This window comes from Prionailurus viverrinus, chromosome D1 (genome assembly GCF_022837055.1).
Source record: "Prionailurus viverrinus isolate Anna chromosome D1, UM_Priviv_1.0, whole genome shotgun sequence".
NCBI lineage: Eukaryota > Metazoa > Chordata > Mammalia > Carnivora > Felidae > Prionailurus > Prionailurus viverrinus.
The window spans coordinates 59411684-59434463 of record NC_062570.1 but is presented as its reverse complement, the minus strand read 5'-3'; the positions used below and the strand labels follow the sequence as shown (position 1 = coordinate 59434463).

At 54.9% G+C, this 22780-nt stretch overlaps 1 protein-coding gene across 4 annotated transcripts in view; it reads right to left on the bottom strand.

The window, feature by feature from the left end:
- PDE2A (phosphodiesterase 2A) overlaps nt 1-22780 on the bottom strand; it is a 68506-nt gene that overhangs the window by 20973 nt on the left and 24753 nt on the right. For all 4 annotated transcript variants that reach the window (XM_047824064.1, XM_047824062.1, XM_047824061.1 and 1 more), the window contains 4 exons: nt 13234-13323; nt 9314-9402; nt 1898-2007; nt 999-1054 (listed from right to left, as the gene is read on the bottom strand). In XM_047824064.1, coding sequence (XP_047680020.1) covers nt 999-1054; nt 1898-2007; nt 9314-9402; nt 13234-13323 — 345 coding nt within the window. The remainder of the gene's footprint in view (nt 1-998; nt 1055-1897; nt 2008-9313; nt 9403-13233; nt 13324-22780) is intronic.

Here is a 22780-nt window from a genome sequence, read left to right as displayed (position 1 = left end):
ACCGCAGCCGCCCCCCCCCTCCCACCACCCTCCCCCGCCAGCAGCTCAGGAAAGGTCAGGCGCCTCAGAAACCTTTAATTCCATTTTAATGAGCTCTGGAGGAGTCCCACGGGCTCAGGGGGACCCACTCTTCATCTGCCCACGCCCCCTAGTCTGTGCCTTATTGAGGTGGTGCGGTGGAAGCGGACCCCCAATAGTGGCGATTTGGGGGCGCTAACCCTCGGTTTCTAGGACAGGACAATGATTTTGAATGCCCACCTCCCGTATGGGAGAGCAGGAAAGAGAGGCTGAACCAGCCCCACCAGGCTCAGCCAAACCCTGCCTGTGGAGCAGAAACCCGATGAGCTCCGCCAGGGGGCAGCAGAGGGCAGGGGGCGTCTTGGCCTAGGTTCTCTGCCTGACTGCACCCCCCCAACCCCGCCCCCCTGCCCAGGCCTGGCATCCCCACTTCCCACAAAAGCCCCTTCCCCCTCCATCTCCCTCTCCAGGAAGACCGCCCTGGTCAGCCATGGGGCTGGATGCCTTCCCAGGCAGCCCCTCCGGGTGGGCCTCCCCCCCTCTTGCTCCTGAGCTCTGGCCACCAGAATCTGACTGAACTTCTCATACTATCTCTACTTGTCAGGGCCATGTCCATCCATCATTCCTCAGTGTCTTCCAGGCCCTCTGTGGACAAAGCTCTTGGCCCCCAAACCAGCTGGGAGGATGCCAAAGAGGAAGTAAGGTCAGGGTTGCACCAACAGCTCCATGGGGCTGAGAAGTGCAAAAGGGACTTGTACATGTCTCTGGAAGTTGCTGACTGGGCCAGTGACTGAGTCCTGCCCATTCAAGGTAGGGCAGAGTGCTGGGGTGTGGGAGAAGCCAGACTCCTCCTAGACCCCATTTCCTCAACTCCAGCCCGGCTTGCTGTAATACACACACACACACACACCCTAGACAGGCTCCATCCGCTATCCCTCCCATGGTCTCCACTCCCCCATCCCACCCCACACTGTTCTTACCAAGATGACGGCTGCCACAGCCCCAGCCTCCTTGTCCACCAGCGGCATGACCAGCACTGAGGGGGAGAGGGCAATGAGGTGGTCCTGTGGGGCCAATGAGGCTCAGAGATATGGAGCCAAGCCCCAGGGTGGGGGAGACAAAGACACAGACAGAGAGGCCGGGACAGAGACACAGAAAGACCCAGAGACCCAGAGAGATGGGGGGTCCTGAGGCGGCAACAGAACAACCACAGCAATGTCCCCTGCATGGAAGGAAGCCCCCTCATGTTACAACTCTCCTGTGACCACCCCCAGCAACCCTGAGAGAGCAGGAGGCAGGTAAGGCTGAGCACCCCTATTTTACAGATTGGGAAACTGAGGTCCAGAAAGGGGAAGTGACTTGCCCAAGATCACACAGCAAGTCAGGTCTCCTGACTCCCAGTCTTGTGCACTTTCCACATCGAGACAGAGGACACAGACCTAGAGAGACTGAGACACGAGGCAGAGAGACATGGCGGACAGGGGGTGTGGAGAGGAAGAGAAAGAAAAATAGAGACAGTGACAGAGAAAGCATGACAACAACACAGCCCATCTAGCATGAGACACAAGCACGTGACCATTGCGGCCACTGGCCACTGAGCCCTAGTATGTGCCCGGCCTTTAACATGCGTTATCTCATTTGCTCCTCCTCAAAACACCCCCTCACGGTAGGTTCTCTCATCCCCATTTTATAGATCAGAAAATCGAGGCTCAGAGAAGTTAGTAGCACAATAGAGAGAGAATTAGATGAGGGGATTGCTGAAGACACAGAGCAAGAGGAAGAAGGAGACAGAGAGATGAAGACAGGGATAGAAGACGGATGGGATCTGGGGAGCAGGGGCACTGTCCCTCCCTGCCCCTGCCCAGTTCCCAGTCCTTACCTTGGGTATCAGGAGCCAGTGGGGCCATCAGTCTGGCCAACGGCTTCCCCGGCAGGTCCGAGGGGCCCAGTCCATTGCAGCCCAACCGCTTCCGGGAGATCACAGCCTCTCTGAAAAGAGGATGTGATCCCACCTCTCAGTCCCTGGATCAAAAAGGTGCAGGCCCCAACCTGGGGACACACAGCAGGCTGGACTCTGCACATCTACAAGGATCTAGACAAGCTGACCGGCCATAGGGGAAGAGATAGGAACCCTGACCTGTCATGTGGAAGAGGCAGGCAGCCACAGTCTGGCCTCTGGTGCCTCTTTGCTGGTGGGTATGAGAAAGTACCCTGGGGCCCCGTGCAGGTCCCCCAGGGCAAGTAAAGCAAGGGCTCAGAGCTTTACTTTAAAAGGCCGCCTCTTTTAAATCCCGCTGTGGCCACTACTTAACCTTGGGCAAGTGGCCTACCTCTCTGAGCCTCCCAGGGAGAAAGAGTGTGGAGAAGAGGAGAACCCTAACCAGCTCAATCCTCAGGAAAGCCATTCTATACACCTGAAACTAGTGTTACACTGCATGTCAACCATACTTTAATTAAAAGAAGGGGGGGAAAAACATTCTAGAGCAACTTTCAGCGCTAAGCACAGGAGGGAGGACTCCAGAGGTAATCGTCGTAACTAAAGTACCCTCCGTTCCCTATGTGCCATGCACCATCCAAGCAACTCATAGAGATTGACTCAGAATTCCGAACAATCCTATGAATTAAATATTATCATCATTTTCCATTTTCAGGCAGAGACACTAAGGCACTGGGAGTTAGGAACCTATCCAAGATCCCATGGTTAATAAGTGGTAGAGTCAGGATTTGAACCCAGGCAATTGGCACCAGAGCCCATACTCCTAACTGGCTGGTGTGTTTGAACCTTCCTAAAGACCTGAGGGGATGTGAGTTTCCAACGGGATTCGTATGAATGGGTGTAGGTGTGATGGAGGGGCAGCGGGCGGGGGTAGGTGATGTAGGAAGAATGAGTCTCTCTCTGCCCTCACTACACATACCACCCTACCCCCCCAACCCGCCTCTAGCTCTTCCTGCTGAATTAAGTGCCTGATTTTTCACCAACTGTCACTCCCTGATGATTAATTGTCCTGGGTTCCTCATCCCTCACGCTGCCTCCACTTAATTGTGTTTGTAGAAACTGCCTGGCCTGAAGAGAAGAGAAGCCTTGGGGGGCTGGAACTCCAGTGTGTGCATGTGGGGTCACTAAGGGGAGCCAAGCAGAGGCCAGATGAGGAAAAGAGAGGAGGTGGCCTACAAGCCTCCTGATTAGGAGGTCATGGCCTCTAGAGAAATTGAAGACTAAGAGGTTGAGCTTCTTGGTAAAGTTCATGCCACATTCTGAACTGGATCCATTCACTCCTGGCCTCTTGGTTCAAAATCTACAAGACCCGGTGGGGTGTCCCACCTTCTAGCCCTCACACGCTGGGCTATTAGGCTCTGGGAGTGCTAGGCCCCAGCTCTGCCCTGTCCAACTGTGCCAATCACCCTAGGAAGGAATAGGAATCTAGGGTGGCAGGAGGGCAATGCAGCCATGGTCCTGGAGACTAAATTGATAAAGGCGGGGTCTTCATGGAGGCAGGGGCCAGGCCACCTGGAGGCAGGTGACCCTCAGCCAAACCCCTCTTGTCGAACTCACCCAGCCACTTGGCCTCGCACCGTCTGGTTACTAGGCAACCACAAGGTGGCACTGGTCCCTCCGTTGCTGGTCAGTAATGGCTGTAGTTTCACCTCTCTGACCCCTGACACCCCTCTTCCCCCAACCCTGCCCCAACCAGGGGCTGGCTGCCTTGGCTTTGCCCTCTACCCCACACCCCAGGAACCTGATGAAGCCTTTCTTCTTTTCTGCACAAAACTCCCTCCTCTGTGCTCATGGCTCCATGACTCTCCAGCCCCAACTCTATGAGCTCCAGACCCCAGATACCCAAAGTCCTCCTGGAAGCCTGCCCTGGATGTCCCAAGGTTGTCAAAGGCACCCAGTCCCAACCTGAATTTATTCTCTCCACCACCAAAAAGTGGCACAACCATCCCCCGGGTCCCTTGTGGCTTGTCCACAAACTGTCCCAGCTACCTTCCTCTTCCTCACTTCCCCCATCCAATGAGTGAATCACCTCCCATGCATCTCTCACAACTGTTCCCCATGGAATTAGTATCAGAGAAGGCTTCCTGGAGGAGGTGATGCTGAGTTGGGTCAAGGCAGACAGGAAGGGATGTGCAAGCAGATGGAACTGCATGTGTAGAGGCTCAGAGGAGAGAAAGAACATGTGTCTGCCGGATGGTCCAACTGCAAGAAGGTTAGTGTGTCTGGACAGCTTGGAGCGAGGCTGGAGAGAGCCCTGAGGAGCTGGGCATGATCCTGAGGGCAGTGGGAGCACCAGGAGGGACTTGAGTTGGGGAAAGTAAAGGTCAGGTTTGCTTTCAGGCGCATCAGTTTAGCTGCTGGGCAAAACTCTCACTACAGAGGGAGAATCTGAGAGACTGGAAACCTCTTGTAAGGGAGGGCCTCTGGTCTCAGTGGTCCCTGGTCAGCAGAGGAGAGGCAGGGCTTGGGCAGGTCAACCTTGACTGAGCCCACATCTCTCACTGAACACTGGGGCCTCCCGGGGGGTTAAACCCTCAGAAATCCTTAACCTTGGCACCTTGCTCTGCAACCTGCCTTCCCTGGCCTGGCCACATCCCGCAGTCCCAGGCAGGTCTGTGCCGGGCCATGCTCACCTCAGCCCACCCCCCATGCAAGCCCTTTGCCTCTGCTGCACCCTTCCCAGAACTGTTGTCCCCCTGGAAGTTTTAAAGACACCCACAGACTGGAAGGGGAAAGGGAGGGCCCAGGCTGAGTCTCCTCCACCCAGATGAGGGTGGGTGTTTGTCTACCCTCACACCCCAACGGCTCCTCCCTCAATTTAGGACCCTCTGCCTGCCTCATCTCCCCTCCTGACGACTCCAGCCTCCTACCTCCACCTGCCAAGCTGATGGTGGGGATGAGGGGACTCCACGCCAGGGGCCAGCTGTACAGGTTGAAGGCTAATGACTCAGCCCTGGTGCCTGGGTGGTCATGGCTGTCCCAGTGACGATAAAGACAGATGGGCACAGAGTGAGGGGAGGAACGGGCGTGTACTTTATGACGGTTCTGTTCCTTTAACAATTATTTGTTTAGTGGCAAGAGTGGAGAAAAAGGCTCTCTGTTGGTAGGGTCAATGGCCTGGAAAGAGCTGAGTGCCCAGGCCCCCTTCTATTCCTCTGAGCCCCTTCTTTGGTGAGGCCCCATCCCCTTTACTGAGCACCCCCCCCCCTCCTAGGGCCTCAATCTCTCTCTGACCTTTCATCTCTCTAGGGGACAAATTATGATTCAGCCCAGAACCTGCACCCTCCCCTCCCGTTCCCTCTCCCAGAATGTGAGACTCCAGAGATGGGAAGAGACTATTTCCTGTGTCCTTTGAGACAAATCAGAGGAACACAGATTCTGCGGTAAAAGAGGACCAGGTCAGCTCTGAGGAAGGAATGTGTCAAGGTTGGGCCCTGGGACCCCCAAATGGTAGCAGAGGGAGACAAGCAGCTGGGGCGGGTGTGGGTGGTGTCCCCGTGGCAGCTGAAAGGCCCCAGACTCTGCCACACTCAGCATTGGGTCACGAGAGGCTTCGAGATGGCAGGAGACACAATAAGAAGGGGAAGGTGGCAGGGCTGGGGACTGAAATAGGCTGGGAGATTGAGGGGGCTTCAACAAGAGAGAGACGAAGACTTCCAGGAGGTTCTCCCCTCCAGTTCTTGGAATTCAGAGCTGGACCAGCCCTCAGACATTGTAGTGTCTTACTGTCTCCCAGGAGTGGACGGGGGCCCAGCGGGATCTCAGGACACCCCCCCGAATCCCAGGTCTCCTGACTCCCAGCCCGTGTTTCTTCTTGTGGAAAGACCCATCCCTGAGGGAGGCTGTCATGGCCAGACACCTTTTCTGGAAATTGGATCTTCCTTAGTGTCAGGGAACTATGGAGCGGGCCTCCTAGAGCGCCTCCAGCTGGGCTGTGGGAGATTAGGGAAATGTGGCCGGTTGAGATGGAGACACACAGGGAAGGGCTTTGCTAGGGACAAGAGGGCACGAGCCAGCACGAGGGGGGCAGGGAACCCAAAACACTTGGTGAGGATGAAACTGGGCACCTGCGAGCCCACAGGGGTAAGGGGGCAGTGGCAGGAGGGGCCTCTCCATTGTCCCTTGGATGTCTCCCCTGCCTCCCTCATACTTCCCTGAGCCCGTCCTCTGCCCCTTACCCCCGGGTCCTTATCTGTCTTTATGACCCGACTCTATTCACACCTGCTGCTGTTTGCCAGCCCTGCCAGCCCTCCAGGGTTTCCTGGAGCAGGGCCCCCTCCACTGGGCATCTGCCTCAGCCTCAGGCAGGTGCCCAGTGTGCTGCTGGGGCCAGAACTGCAAAGGTCACCATTGGAAGGACCCTGTACCAAGCCCCATCCATTTTATAGAAAAAGACTGAATGAAGCAAGAAGGGAAGTAATTTTCTCAAGGTCACCCAGATGGGGAAATTGAGACTTGGGGGTGGAGGGCAGCCAGCAACCACTGAGCTCTGACTGTGTACAGGGCACTGTGTATCCATTACTTCATGACACCAAAAGACAGGTCCTACTGTTATCTCTGTTTTAGGGATAAGAAAACAGGCTTGGAAGTGGACACAGGGAGGCAGCAATGGGGCCAGGGTAGGATCCAGGCCTATCTGACTCCCATTCCAGTGTTCTTCCCTCTTCCACATACCGAGCTAGGTCTTAGCCCTTGTCTAGGGGGTGGGCTCAACACCAGACACGGAGAGGACAAGCATAGCACAGATTTCAGAAGACGGGACTGACCTCAATCTTCACCCCCCCATCCTTACCAGATTGAAGGAGCTTTGATCTCTGTGTCCCCTGGGATGTGTACTGCCTCACCCCTCTTGCCCCTTACCAGCCTCTCCTCCTCTGACTTCTCTGATTTCTGAGCCCTGTCTCCCAGCAGGCACTCACCTCCCCATCTCCACTGAACTCTGGGCCAATTGCATTGGAACATTCACTTTTTAAAAAAATTTTTTTAATGTTTATTTATATCTGAGACAGAGAGAGAGAGACAGAGCATGAGTGGGGGAAGGGCAGAGAGAGAGGGAGACACAGAATCCAAAGCAGGCTCCAGGCTCTGAGCTGTCAGCACAGAGCCTGACATGGGGCTCGAACCCACAAACTGTGAGATCGTGACCTGAGCTGGAGTCGGTGGCTCAACAGACTGAGCCACCCAGGCGCCCCAAGGAACACTCACTTTTAATTGCCTTTTATTTCTTTTTCTTCTTCCCTTCCCCTTCCCCTTCCTCTCTCCTTTCCCCTTCCCCTCCCCTTTCCCCTCCCCTCCCCCCATGCTGTCCCCTTCCCTCCCCTCCCCTCCCCTCTCCTCTCCTCTCCTCTCCTCTCCTTTCCTTTCCTTTCCCTCTCCCCCCCCCCATCCCCTCCCCTCCCATTCCCTTCCCTTTCCTTCTTGTTACTTTTTCCAAAGGCTTTACTGAGTCTGAAGTGGTTGTGGGGGCAGGGGGTCAGGGGATACTGAAAGAGCTGCTGATGCAAAAGATCTGAGACCCCTCCAAGATGCCTGGACCAAAGTCACCCCATCCACCCCCCCACACAGCAGAAAACCTAAGGGGAGCATTTGCAGGCTCAGAAGGGGCGGAGTAAACCCATCATGCTCCCCTCTTGCTTTCTGAGCCCATGATCCTGCAACCCTCTCCCAGGAAGGCCTTCCTGGGCCACTTTGAGGAAACTTCTTGGACGGAGCAAGCTCATATGAAGCAAAGTTCTTAGCAGTAGGTGTGCTGGCTCAGAGGAGAAAGGGGGTTATTATAGCATTCTTTTTCCTTAAGATTCCAAAGACCTTCCAGCCCTATTTTACAGTCTTACAGAAGGGACAGTAGAAGCCAGAGAAGGCATGGCCGGCTGGGTTCACACAGTCCTTGAAGGGAGGAGTTGTCAGGAGATAACTGAAGGGGAGAGTGTCACTCACCCATGCCATGGGGGAGCCAAATGGGAGAACAGGAGGTGGGAAAGCTCTTGGGTTGTTGGAGAGGCACCGGCCCCTTCCATGGGGGAAGGGCTAGAGAGAGGCCAGCATCCAGGAATCCAGGGTCCCAAGTACAAGGAGGAGCCTCAAAACCACCCACATCCCTAGCCTCAGGAACCTCTGGCATCCCTAAACAGCAATTCTTTCCATGGCTTCTGTGAAAGGAGAGCGTCTCGCCAGTCTCAGCTACCACCTGAAAAAGCCACATTGTTGGACTGCTTGGCCTGTTGGAAAAGCCCTCCCCTTCTAGTAACACCCCCACTGGTGCCCACTGGGCCCTCAGCTCCCGGCCTAGTGCTCCCTGGGCCCATGATGGCCCTGCAGTGCTTACGAGGCAGTGACCATGTCCTCCGTGGCCTGCCTTCCTCTGGACCAGCACTCTTGCCTGTCAACACTTTCTCATCTGACAAGCTCCACTTCCCCTCGCTGTCTCCCAAATGGCCAGGAGCCAGGAGACGGTGTCCCAGGCCTGCCTCTGTCTCACACCAGGTATGTGGCCTTGGACACGTCTCACGATGTTTGCCCATCTGGAAGATAAGGAGGCTGAATTCAATAGGCTCAGAGGTATCAGGGGACCACAGAGCACTGAGCCCGATGTTCCTAAAGTCAGCGATTCCATCATTCTATCATAACAAAAGTAAAACCAGACCTTTAGCATTTCTTATGGATTCAGTTTTAAGTGCTGTGTTAAGCTCATTTAATTCACCCCCAACAACCCATGAGATAAGTACTATTATTATTGCCATTTACAAACAAGAAAACGGAGGCACAGAGAGGTTGAGTACCTTGCCCTGGGCTATACAGCTAGTAAAAGGGAACTGGGATTTGAACCCAGGCAGTCAGGCTCAGAACCCACAGCAGGACACTGTCTCTGATCTCCTTCTCCCTGCTCTCACATACCGGGTTGACACCATGTGCTCCCGCAGGTGCAGCATTCTGTGATTCTGTGAGAACTTCCCAGGCAGTTCTCATAGCCTGCTGGGTTCTAACTGATAAACTGCAGCCCTGACCTTCTGAGACTGGGCTCTGAGGAGACTGCAGCAATTTAGAAGAGCGCTCCAGGTTTCTAGAAGAAAACCTACCAGTTGGCCCTTTCCCTGTGCTGTCCACTGCCCCAACACAACATGAGAAAAGACACTGCTTCTCCCCTCTGGGGGGTGCCAGTGACCCAGCCAAGGAACCCCAGCTGGCAGGGAAGCTGAGGTCAAGGTCAGGCAGGGGAGATCAGACTGGATGACTTTGGAAGGTCCCCCAGGCCTGAGATCCTTGACTGTGCTAGAGGCAGTGGGGTGCAAAATGGCTCACCGGACTTTCCCCTCCTGGGGCAGCTCGTGGGGGGGGTCCTCACACACCAGCCGGGACTCCCCATCCAGCAGGTAGGTGTAGACAGTCTCCTAGGACAGAAGGCACTCATGAGACCCTATACAGAGCCCTCCCAGCAGCCCTGTCCCAGCCCAGACATGGATCTGGGTGACAAGGTCACAGACCCTCTAGGAGTGGGATCAAGCATCTGTTTGTTTTTACTCCCCAGGTGATTCTAACATGTAGCCATGGTGGAAAAAATCCCTTATGAACTTACACCTCACCCTCTCCTCTTGGAGGGGGTTCTCTGGGCAGGCAGTGACCCGTGACCCTGCAGGCTTTCCTTGTCTATCACCCCAAATCCAAAGTGCTGGGGAAAGAGTCTGAAGGACTTAAGGTGCAGACAAATCTCACCCACCACCCACCTCAGTTTGCTGGGACTCTAGCCTCAGCAAACAACTGAGTGGTCTACGCAGGGCTAAATGCCAAGAGGGGCTCAGAACACCCTGGAAGAGTCCCTCCTACCTCAGAGACACAAGTAATTCTACAAGAAACCACACACTGTGACTCAAGCCAGAAGGACTTCCCGGAGGAAGTGACCTTACATCTGTAACTACAGTAAAAATGAAACACATTCTGGGAGTCGGTGAGGCACAAAGAGTGGCTTCTGGGCCAAGTAGCAGGCAGGCAGTGTAAAGAGCACAGAGCATTTATGGAACTGACGGGAGGCAGGGGACACAGGAGGTTGTCTTAGGGTCAGCAGGGCCTATAAACATTTGGAGGAGACTGCTGTGAGCCCTGAGAGAGAGGAGCAGGTGCGCATTTTGGAGTGATCACTCCCCAGAGCGAGATCAAAGCTCTCTTCGAAGCTTGTCAAGTCTTCAGCTTGTCAGTCTGCCTTCCCCAAGGGCCCAGAGCCATTTTGGCCTCGGTTGCAGGCCAGGTCTTGGCAGAAGTGGTTGCCCTCACGGCAACCCCACTGCCCCACGGGTGAAAAATCGACATCCCCTCCAAACAGGACTGGTCACCCCGAGGGATCCGTAACCAGCTCATTCAGCCCAGCCTCACTGAGCGCCCCACCATGCACACTCTGGGTGCGGAGGGAGGGAGACCCAGAGGCCGGTGCTGTCCAGAAGATCCCGAGGGGTACCCACACACCCAGGTAAGTATCCCGAGGGGCGCTGTTTTCTTGGTGCGGGCAGGCAGGTCTCTCCTCTCTGCTGCGCTACCAGGGAGGGCTTCTGGAGGAGATGACACTGGAGCCAGGCGCTGAAGGCCCACCCGTAGTAAGTGTGCCAGTAAGTGTGGAATCCCTCTCAGCTGAAGTAGCGGCCCTTCTGCCACTGTGGGTGTCCACAGTCCTGCCAGCCACTCTTGTTGTTTTTGGCTGCCCCCACCCTCCCAGCCCCAGTTCCAGTCCTGCTTCCAGAGAACCTGAGCCAGTTCATTGGTGGTATGGGCTGGGGATGATAGGGCCTGAGAAGGGTGACAGGGGCAAGTCACAGGCCAGAACTGGAGGCCCCTTGTCCTCCAGGGTAAGGGTCTAGGCTGGGAGTTTAGGGATGGAGAAATCAGTGGGAGGGAGGCCTCTCCTCATCTATATCCAGCCTCCTTCTTGTCCTCCAATCCTTGCAGCAGCCTGGGAGGGGCCTGAGGGATTTGGCCCAAAGAGGTTAAGAGACCACCCGGCACACAGGGTCACACAGTGAGTCTTCCCCGGGCAGAGAGAGAGGTGGGTACACAAGGGGTGGGGAGCCTGGGAGGACAGATCCTCATCACTTCCGGATGTCCCTCTATCTCCCACCCCCTCACTCTCAGCCCTCTGGGTTAAAATTAGCTGAGTTTATTGGAGAGAAGGAGGGAACCATTTCAGACACATCAGCACCATCTGCATTCGGGGCTGCCTGCCACAATGGGTGCTGATGAGGGAGCCAGGTGCCAGAGGCTCTCCTCACCAAGGAGGAGTGTGGAGACCCCTCCCCCAGCGCCCCACCCCTTCCTGGGGGCTGAGCAGACACCTCCATCTCCCTCCCTCCTCCGAGGACTGAGTAGACCGCCCATCTGCCCTTCCCCCCACCCCCACTCCACTCCCTGGGGGCAGACCAGACCCACCCCCTCCAGTCCCTGCCCCCATTCTCTGGGAGCAGACCAGACCTTCCATCTCACCCCATTTCCTGGGGGCAGAGCAGACCCTCCCATCTTCCCCTACTTCCTGGGGACAGGTCAGATGCTCCCCCCCATCCCTGCTCCCACTCCCTGGGGACAGACTAGACCTCTTGCCTACCCACCCCTCCCTGGGTGCAGATCACACCTCCCATCTCCCCACCCCTCCTGGGTGTGTGTTGGGGGGAGGGGAGGGACTGAGACCCTCCATGCAATTAAAGCAGGGCTGCCCAAAGTCAGGGCTTCCCTAGCTCATACAGGTCTCTTGGATGAGTTGAGGTAGACATGTCCCGTTGTCCCAGGAACCTAACTGTCTGAACCACAGCTGTCTTCCAAGCCCCCAGCTTTGGAAATACAATTAATCCAGTACAGGGCATCTACACTGGCACAACCACCAGGCACCCTGCCTATGAAGATGTAGCCAGTCACCTCCTCTTACCCCTCCCAGGACAGTCTCAATAGCCACAGAGGGGCCCAGGGCAGCCTTGCAGATGCTGACCTGTTAACCTCCCCACCCCCTCCTTTCCAGATGTTTCTCCACCCCAGGCCAGATGTTGCCTCAGTCCTACCCTTCTCTGGGAGGATTTATTTTTGGGCTCAAACACACCACCCACTTCCTACCAATTTCACACTCAATAAAGCTCACTCATTAGCCCTCCTCCAGGGCTCTGAACTTCTAGAAGGTTTGAGAAGGCAGAGCAGAGGAGAGAGAATGGGGATGCTTAGGTGCCAATCCCCCTTTGTCCCTGTCATGCTGTGTGACCTTGGGTGAGGTGCCTTCCCTCTCTGGGCCTCTAGTGGTTCATCCATCAAGTAGATTCAGATATGATAGGCTTGCAGGGGTGGAGGTGGGGGTGGAGGATGTCACGTTTTGGCAGAGGCTGACTCTGGCTGGTGTCTAGAGTAGGGGAGAAGGGATTCCAAGCTGTGGGACCCAGTTGAGGCGTCTCTTCCTCCTGGAAGTCTTTAGTGCTCCTTTGGCAGGTTCAGACTGTGCTCCCCTTCCCCCCACTAGGCTGACAGCTGAGACAGTGCTGCTCCAGGTCTTCAGGGCAAGTTTACTTGTCCTACAGCCTAAGGTGTGAGCAGTAGCCACTGGAGCCAGGTTGGGGAATGACTGGGGGGCAGCTCAGGAGGGGCGCAGTTCCCTTACCAAGGCACTCTGAGCCCAGACAACCAAGGGGACCAGGGCCCAAGCAGCCACCCTCCACCTGCCCCTAATCTGCAATCATCCATGGCATTGGGGCAGGTCAGAGAGAAGCCTAAAGGTTTCTAGAGGTCACCTTGTCCAGCTTCCTATCTCCAGGCAGGACACTTTAACTTCACACGACTCACTCAATAAAGCTGAGCCTCATTCTAGCACCTCTGGAATGGGATCTGGGATCAAGGAAGTTCTTCTGCATGTCTACCCTCAACCCCTCCAGCTATATATTTTAAAGCCCACTTGACTCCACTATGTTCTAGCTATTATCCTAGGAGAATCCTTTCCATTATCTGAGACATGATCTTTCCAATGAAGTTCTAAGTCCCTTTCTGTCTCTGATATTCCAGAATTCCTATGTAAGTTCATTCTTTGGGACTTAGCTTCAGCCCTTCTCTTCCAGAATGCCCTCTCAGAACACTTACCCAAACCCTTCCCTTCCCGGCGAGAATCCTCTGGGCAGGGACCCTGCCTCTTCCTTCTCAACTCTGTGTGAGGTACACAGTAAGGAGCTGGCCAAAGATTTGGGAGGTGGGAAAGTGTGGGGCAAGGCACCTACCACTTTGGGGAGCACAGCTGAAAGGGCCTCCTTGACAGCCCGCTGGAAGCCCGCGATGTGGATGACAGAGCCCAGGCTCAGCAAAGCATCCTGGAAGAGAGAAAAGGGCAGTGAGGGTTTTCTCCAGGCAGGCCAGGGCAGCCCCATCTGCCCAGACAGCTGTGAGCACAAAGTCCCAGCTTAAACCAGAGCCCAAGTCTCTCAGACACTTAAATCCCAGGATCTTAAAATCTCAGAATCCAACAAGTCTTATGGCCCTAGAGTATCCAGGTCCACTCATCTTACAGATGGGAAAAGGGGGCTCAGAGAAGGGCCAGGGGCTTAACATGCTCACAGTGAGCCAAGAGGTCAAGTTTAGATTAGCTCCCAGGCCTCTTGTCCTTTAGCCAAGGACAACTCTGACACAGTAGGGAAAGCACAATCTTCCATATTAAAACAAAGCAAAACAAGCAAACAAATAAAACCTCAATTTGAATCCTGGGAGCTAGCGAGAGCCCATGGGGTGCATGAGCCCACAAGGTGAGAGAAATACAGTTGGGCCAGCCCCTGGCAAGATAGTGGGGGAAGGAGAAGTCAGCCTTGACTGCCTCACAGCTTTCCCATCCCAGGAACAGGCCTTGTCCTTGGAGAGCCGGAACAGAAGAAACGTCCACGCTTCTCACTCTATTAACTTGGCCAAGCCACAGGGATCAAAAAGAAAGGTAATAGAACAGGGGATCCAGGGCCAAGGCAGGCTCATGACTCATACCGTCCACTCAGCCATGCCCTCCCCACAAGCCCTTGAAGTTCCTTTCTGTGGATGGCTGGGTCTGTGTTCAAAAAGCAAAATGGTTAACTGTAGGAGGAAGGCGACATGGCTTGGCCCCCATTCATATAAAATTGTTACGGGGTTGAGGGTCTTAGTGAACCACAAACTCAGTCTGAGCCCATAGTGTATGTGTGGCTGGTAATAAATTAAAATGCTGACACTGCAGGCCATATTAATAAAGATCTGTTATCCCAAATAGGGAAGATGACAGTTCTCCCACCTCTATTGGCTGATTAGATCATCCCCAGCGCATTGTGTCCCTCCCAAGTGAGGACAAGATGAGACTCATTCACAGGTGACCCATGTAAGGAGGGAACTAGAAACCAAGTTTTGCATGTGCCTGAGACTGGAGAGTCTGGGGGTGCCCAGCCTACAGCAGAGCAGACCCATGGGTCACAATCTTTGACTCCAAATCTGTCAGGCTTTCCTGAGCAGGGGACAGGACTCCGTGGCCCCAGGGACAGCCTGGAGACCCATAGGTTTAAAAGAGGCTGGCCTTGACCCAATGGGATGAAGGACTTTTATCTATGCAGAGCCATGCTACATAGGCATCGGCCACCAGGAGACAAGGAGGAAGTAAGCTGCCTATCCCTAAGGGTGTGAAAGAATGGACGAAGTGCCCATCTTTCAGAGAGGCCACAGATGGGAGTCCTGTACCGGGGTCCAGGCTTCAGCTACAGGTTTCACCCTTGCATGTTCTTGGCTTCGGTTTTCTCCCTCATTCCCATGGCCACCCAGTCCTGTTTCCACGAATGGGCGGCAGGGGTGGACTCGCTCCCCGAATGCTCACTTGGCATTGCTGTCCCCAAACCCCAGCCTCCCTCTGATCCCTCCCACTGCTCAAGAATGAAGACACATCTTGGTCACAGAGATCCATTTCTGCTGTTGGACATCAGAAGCTGCTGATTCCAAACATTATAATCCCCAAATTGGGTTAATTGTCCTTTAACCCTTAGGCATTCCTCATCCCAGTTCACACACTCTCAGCACCACCTATACCCGGCCACACAGCCACAGATTTCCACATCTCTGCAGGAACACCCAACATGCCTTCAGATACCTCCAGGCACACACACAGGTGCAGCTACTTCCTTATGTGTTCACAGGGCCAGGACTTAGTAACAGCTGCACACACAATATACACGTAAGCTAGCGTGGCCTTTCGAGGTCAATTCTGCAGACTAAAGAAGGGAGAAAGGGCTCATGTCCCAAACAATCTCCAAATTAAGTCTGCCAACCCAGGCTCCTCAGGCTGAGGCTCCCAGGGCAGGACCCCAGAAGGTGGTGCTGATTTAGGTCTTTTCCTGCCTGGAGGTGGGGGGATTAGGAGGTGGAGGGTAGTCGAGCTGAGCCCTGTGGGGCCTTGACCTCCAGTGCAGTTTGATTAAGTATATGCCATAGAAGTTAGAGAAGTGGGGCCAAGCTCTGCTGTGGGGGCAGAAACTCTTCAAAGCCATAATCTTGGGACAGCTAAGTCTTCCCATTTGACAGATGAGGAAACCAAGACTCAAAGAAAAGGAATGTCCCATTGGTGGTCAGCCAGCCCATCAGGCAGCACCAGGTCCACAGCACAAGTCTCTGCCTGTCCAGCCCCAGTCTGGCTCCTGCTCTGCACCCGCCCCCCAGCTCCCTTCCCAGGGGGCTTAGAGAGAATAGTCTGTCCTTTGTTCCAATTGGTGGGCACCTCCACCTGCCCTTTACTGGGATTGGGGAATGCCCTGACCTGTCCTTTACTGGAATTGGTGGGTGCCTGTCTGGCCTTTGTTCAGATTGGTCAGCTTTCTATGACTTTTCAGACTAAGGGCAGGATAATGGTGGTGACGGGGGCACAGGAAAGGAAAGTTGGGGCAGCAGCAGAAAGGGGCTTCACATCCTTGGCCATCGTCCTTGGCCAGAGTGGGCAGGAAGCAGACATGGCTGATGAAGCCTGAGGCTCTCTGCCTGGCATCCTTCTGTCCATCTGCCTCCTGGCCCAGCCCTGCCCAGCCTGCCCCAGGAGGGAGGGTGCTGGGAAGACCACTTTCATACCTGACTCTCAAAGGGGCCTTCAAGCTTGCTCAAATGCCACCTCCTCCCTGTATCCTTCCCAGATCTCCAAGCAACTTCACCTCCACTGCATCAACTCAGGGAAGGAAATAGCTCAAATTCCAAAGCCCATGATGCAAAGGACTCAGAGAGCAAAGTGGCTGCCTCCGTGAAGGGAGGACAGAATCAGTGGAGCACCTGAGAATGCACACGCCTCTGTCCATCACGCATGCACACAGCCTCACACAAACAAGCACGCACATAGATAAAAACACAGCCATATATATAATGCACACACACGCACACACACACAGAGCCCAGGTTCAGAGTGGAGTGAAGGAGGTCACATTTCCTGCCCTCTCAGTTTTTTTTTTTGAACAAACACCAATATAAATATCAGCATAACAACCAGGCAATTTCCCAGACCCCAGGGGAGAATTTGTGGTGTGTAGAAAACAGCAGCAATTTCCAGTCCTGTCCCAGATTGACTACAGAAACTCTGTGGCCTTAGCAGGCCCCTTTCTTCCGAGTCTCAGCTTTCTCATTAGTAAAAATGGGTCCTTCCAGCTCTGCACATATAGTTCTATGGTTTTGTAGTTTAACATGTTGTGGATGGATGGATGGATGGATGGAGCCTCCCTGCTTTCGCTGGCTTCCTACCTGCAACTCTGTGGTTGGAGATAGGGCCAGTCAGCACTGTAGACAAGTGCTGCTCTGGGAGCACTAGTCTTTCAACCCAGGTACCAAGAAAGGGGAGTCTGTTATGAGTCAGGGCTCCTCCGGAGCCAGTAGTGTGGCTAGATCGGCATCTCTATAATTGTTTGAGAAGGGGAAGGGTCTAGACTAAATTACTTCTGATTCCTTCTTAGTGCCTAGGATTGTAAAAGCCAGAGACTTTGGCCTTAGCCCTTCTGATGCTACCTGTGCAGAGACTGATACCCATCCTGAGGGTCAGCATCACTGTCACAAGCTGCCCTCCTCTCTCGTCTTCATGAGTCTCTATGTCTTTTCCCACCACTTTAGACCCTTCTATTGCTCTCCCCACTGACTGGAACCTAGAGCCTACCTCTCCCTCTGTGGAAGGAAGCCTCACAGTGCCCCTCTTGGTGGCCTACAAGGTAATAGCATCAAACCCAATGGCCAAGTCCCTCCTAAGACTCAAGTTGTATTACTGGGACTGGCCATAAGGACTGATTCATCCAACTCTGCTTGTGCTAGGTCTCCTGTGTGGCCTGGGTGGGGGCGGGGTGTCTCTCTGTGGGCCTTGGTATCCCCTTCTCTGAAGCATGGGTGTTCTTCAAGATCCCCAGGGCCTTGGAGCCCCTCTTTGCCTCTATCCTTCTTTCTTTCCTTCTGGGCTGTGTGTCTCTCTCAGGCCCTGTCTCTCCCAATCTCTCTAAGTGGATCTCTCTTCTCTCCATGCCTCCCTTAGTTGATGCCCATTTCTGTCACAGGCTGCTCTCCTGTCATAGCCCCATGAGGGTCAACATCTTTTCCCACCCCAAGTCTTCTCTCCTCTCAGATGGCTTCTCTTCCCATCTCTCCCCTGCACACTCCAGCCCCCACCCACTCCTCCTGCAAAACCTCCAAGCAGTCCCCCTTGAGAACTTCGGGAGAGAGCACCTGACCCATGATGGGTACCCACAGAATGGGAGGGACCCAGGGAGACAGCCCAAGATGGGGGAAATCAGGGGTGCCAGGGCAGATGCCATCTACATTCTCCTGCTTCCTGGCCCGTGTTTTGGTGATCTATATATACAGTCTCTTATTTTCCTGGACAATGGGGCCCTTCTAGGGCAAAGAAGAATTTGTCCATCTCTGTGCCCAGCACTGACAAGCCGAGCTGCCGTATGAGGGTGACCGACAGAACTCCCCAGAGGAAGCCTCCCAGGGGTTCAGAGCATGGAAGCCCCCTTTGGCTGGGCCTCAGACCCCAGCCTGGGCTCCAGCACCCCAACCTGACTCTGCGGCTCCCCACAGTGTGCCCAGCCCTCACAGCGTGCCCAGCCCTGCAGAGTTAAGAGATGTCAAGGAAGAACAAGAGGCAGGCCCTCCTCCCTTCTTCCGCTTCCACCCATGCCTGCCGCCTGCCCAAGGAACCGCCTCTAACAGACACTCATGCCTCAAATACTCACTGAAGAGCTGCACCTTGGATGCTAGGTCTTGTACCCCCAGACCTCCCTTAACAAGCCTGAGCTGGGTCAGGAGCAAGGGAATAGGGAAAAGAGGCTTGGTGATCATTGGGAGACCTGATCAGAAGGAAGAGGCAGGACAGAGACCCAGGCCACAGTTGGAATAACACAAATGTCAGAGCCTGGCTTGACTGGGGCGTCGGACTTGGGGAAAGGGATGGCATCTTTTTCAAACACCTGCTGTGAGCTGGCCACCAGTGGCTCTCAAACATCTGTGCCCACCAGCATCCCCTGGAGGGCTGGCTATTGTACAGATCGCTGGCCTCGCCCCTAGAGTTTCTGATACAGTACGTCTGGGATGATGCCAACTATTTCCATTTCCAACACATTTATAGCTGCGGCTGCGGCTGCTGTTGGCCCAGGGACCGCACTTTGAGACTCAGGGACATACATTATCACTAATCCTCCTGTGAGCCCTGGGAGGGGTTTGTTTTGTTTTACTGCTGAATAGTCAACATACACTATTACATTAGTTTCAGGTGCACAACATTGTGATCTGCCAGTTACATACATTACAAAACGCTCATTGCGATAAGTGTAGTCACCATCTGTCACCATACTATGTTAGTACATATTATGGAAGGTGCCTGTTTTGATCATCCTGTTTTGATCATCCTTGCTCAGGTGAGACCCGCCCGTCCTCTGAGGACAGCCTCCCAGTGGCTCTTGCCCCTCTGTCGGGGGGAACGGAACCCCCTCATGGAAGGTCCCAAAGAAGGGGAGAAGCGGGTTTGCTGGAAGCAGAGGGTGAGGTGGGACTGAGGGGTGGCTTGAGACAAAGGCCACCTGGAGCTCATGAGCCCAGCCTAGAGTAAAGGCCTGTCCTCCGCCCCTCTCTTCTCACCTTTCTCCGTTGTTTACCCTTTTCCCCTCCCCCTCCCCTGCTCCTCCCCCCCCCCCCCCCACTCTTTGCAGACTCCGGCTGCAGTTGTTACTCCAACAGGGCCGCGTCTCCAGCCTCCGAGCCACACTGGAGACACGTGCACTGTAGAATACACCTGAGCCCAGTCCTGGCGCCCGCACCCCGTGGGCGCTCCACCTCCCAGATGAGCTCGGCCCCCTCCTGCTGGCCCTTCCCCTTCAGTATGCCCAGCCAGCTCCTTCTAGGCCCCTCACCGTTTCTAAGCCAGTCTCAGCTTCTACTCCAGAGCCTGCCTCCTCCAACACGCCCTCCAATTGTCCCAGGCCCCCCTAGATCCCTCAGGGGCTAGGTTTGAGGATGGATGAAGGACAGGAGGACGGAAGGAGTTGGGGAGAGAAGGTAGGCTTGTGTGAACAATCAGCTCTCTGCAGTCTGACTCCCTGGAACCTCTTAGTCTCTAGCACAGGGTCTGGGGTCAGGGAAGGAGGGTTGAAGGGAATAACCAGAGCAGGCAGAGGGAGGGAGGCAAAGCTGAATGTGTGGCGGGGAAGATGGCCCTGGGAGACAGACATCAGACCAAGGGGGGCCAGGACAGGCTCCTGGATTCCCTACCTTTAACTGCCTCATCCACATGGCAGGGTCAAGAGTGATCTCAATCTTCGTGGCCCACATTCTCCTTGAGGCCACAGCCTTCCTCCCCAGCATATCACCAGTGTCCCCCTCATCACAGCTGTCCCAGTCATTCTGATTTTTTTTTTAATGTTTATTTATTTTGAGAGAGAGAAAAAGCACAAGTGTGTGAGCTGTGTAGGGTCAGAGAGGGAGAGAGAGTCCCAAGCAGGCCCTGCACTATCAGCGGAGAGCTGGTCACGGGGCTCAAATTCGCCAACCGTGAGGTCATGACCGAGCTGAAATCAAGAGTCAGAGGCCTAACCTACTGAGCCACCAAGGCACCCTTCTGTCTCGGTCATTATGATTACCTGGTGCCTCTTCATCCTCCTCCACTCCTGGCATAGCGAGGTAATCAAAAGGAAGCAGATGTAAACTCACTGGGAGTCAGTTATGCCATAAGAGAGAAGCCTGGGAAGGAGGAAGGGGTGAGCTCCCTGTCCCCAAGGATGTACTAACAAGGAGGGGGGCCATGGGGAAAAGGCTTGGTGAGCTTGGTCGGTCTCCAGCTCTGGGTTCCTTGGCCCTAGATGTCTTCAAACCCTCCTCAGCCTCACCTCTCACACAGTCTTCTTGATGGGTTGGGAGCTGGACAAAGAAAATCCAGGAGCCTCTGAAAGGCAGACACAGTGTCTAGAGCAGAAGAGGAGGATGGAGAGGAGTGACCCACTGGGCCAGTGTCAGAGAAGTTTCTGTCTCTGAGGAAATAATGACCAAAGGATCAACTGGGTACATGAATGGATGGACAAATGAATGAATGAGTGACCCACATCCCTACTCTAGGCCTCTGTCCAGGAACTTTTCATTGTTGCTGCCTTTCTCAGGCAAATCTGACCCTCCCACCAGCCCTCGTGCAGTCCTGCACTCTCCCCATCCGGGCATGGCATGTGCTGATGCATTGCCACTATTTCCCATCTGGCTCCCCCAGCAGACTGGGAGCTTTTAGAGGCCAGAGGTTGTGTCCTGTTCCTCCCCAAGTCCCCAGCTTCATCCAGCTCATCACAGGTGTCAGGAGATATTTGCTGAGCTACAAAATGCCAGATCAGTTGGACTCCTGAGTGCCCAGACCTGTTGGGCTGTGAGGGGGTACATGCCATCACTGAGTAGATGGTGGACCCCATGCCCTCTGAAGGCTCCCAGGCCGGGAAGATAGCTGAGAGCTCTCAAAGTTTCCCAAGTCTGGCACGGTAACTGTCTTAGAGAAGGAGCCTGAGGAATGAGAGTACCTTGTGTTGACAGCTTTTAGAAACTTTTCTAAGGCAACTCCATGGACCAGAAGGTCCTCTATGCTTCAGGATCATCTCCCAGTGCAGATGAGGCTGGGGACAGCACGTCAGGATGGAGGAGCTCTTCCCCCAAAGGAGCATTATCACTGTCCCCTTCTTTCATGACTGAGGTCACTTCCTCCAGGCAGCCTTCCTGGGTGGGTCACTTGTCCTCCTCCCAGGCCTCCTGAGAATTCTTGCAGGACCAGTGCCTAGAGGGCCCTAGGCCTCAAGGAGCCTAATCCCCAGCTTGATGGGGGTAGCCTAGGGCCAGGGGAAGAAAGAAAGCACCTGCCAGGGCCTCACAAGGAGTCAAGAGGTCCATGGCCAAGCTCAGGGCACTTCAAGATACACTAGGCTCCCTCCCTTCTGGCACTGTTTGCCTTTGGGGCCCCTCCAATTCCTGGCTTTGGCCAGGGGATGGGCTGAGCCCCTCTCAGATGTGGGGTGCGGCTGGGTGTCTTTCTCTAGGCCAGAGGCAGGGTTTCTCGTCTCCCCTTCTGTGGCAGACAGAGTGCCCAGAGTGGGAGGTAAATCCTGGGCGGCACTAGCCTGGTATATAGGGTTAGTGTGGGCCTGCAGAGGGCAGGGTGCTGGTGGGAGGTAGAGGGAGGGTGAGCCTGGCAGAGCGTCTCCTCTGGGACAAGTCAGAGAGCAGGACACAGAGCCCCTGCCGCCACCATCACCATTGAGGCCTGCCTTGGGGCTTTCCCTGTGTCCAAAGCTCCTTCCCTGCCTCTCGGCCTCCCCAGGCTCTCTGTGTCTGTCCCTCGTACTTTCTTTCTATTCTCTGGTATGCACTTCTCCCACAGCCTCACTGCTGGTCCCATGACTGTATTTGGCTCAATCTTCGGGGCCTGGCCCATCCCAGCTGTTCCCCAGATCCCAAGGGGGTGGGGCGCGGGGGGGGGGCGTGGTATGAGAAAGACACTGGGACAGAGACAAGTTCAGAGGCAGAGGGACAGACACAAGAGCGAAGAGGGGACCCTGGGGACAGGGCTGGGGAGGCAGGGCTAACAGGGTTATAAAGCCTCCCCAGCCACTGACGGGGAGACCCTGAAGACAAAGTCAGAATTGGAGGGAAGACTGGTGTCAGCCCTTTCCCTCTGCACAGGCTCCTGCCCACCCCCTTCCTTCTGCCCCTGCAGGAATGTGTGAGCACTTTCATTGTTCCTAAAAATAGCTCTTCTTTATTGGGGGTTGGAGTGAGGAATCTTCTGGGCTGGGTTCATCTCAGGCATGCCCCTGCCTCTGGGCTCCCATCTACTGTGTGGGGCCTCTCTGAGTTGCCCTGGCCCTTACCCGTGGTGCTTCATTAAAAGGGAAACCTGACTGTATCCTTCCCTTGCATTAAGACTGCCATGGTTTCTGGGCCCAGGATAGGCTCTGAGCTCCCAGGCCTGTTGGGAGCTATTTGTCGAGTGCTCAGTATCTCATAGTGGGGCCACTGCCTGCTCCTACTGGTTCCCAGGCTCTAACTTCTACCCAACTCTCCAACCTCACTCCCCCCACCCCTAAGTCCCTCCACCTCCAGGCCTCTCTTCCCCCTCCTGTCCTTTGAGGCCTCGCTCAGGTCTGCTGTGCTCACAACTCATCCCCACCGCCAACCCTGCCCCCCTCAGCAGCTCAACAAGGGCTGGGCCGCAGGGGCCCCCAGCGGATGCAGGCTCTGAGGTGCAGCCCTTCTCCAGGGAAGGGGAGACTGGTGGGGAGACAGTGCAAGCTC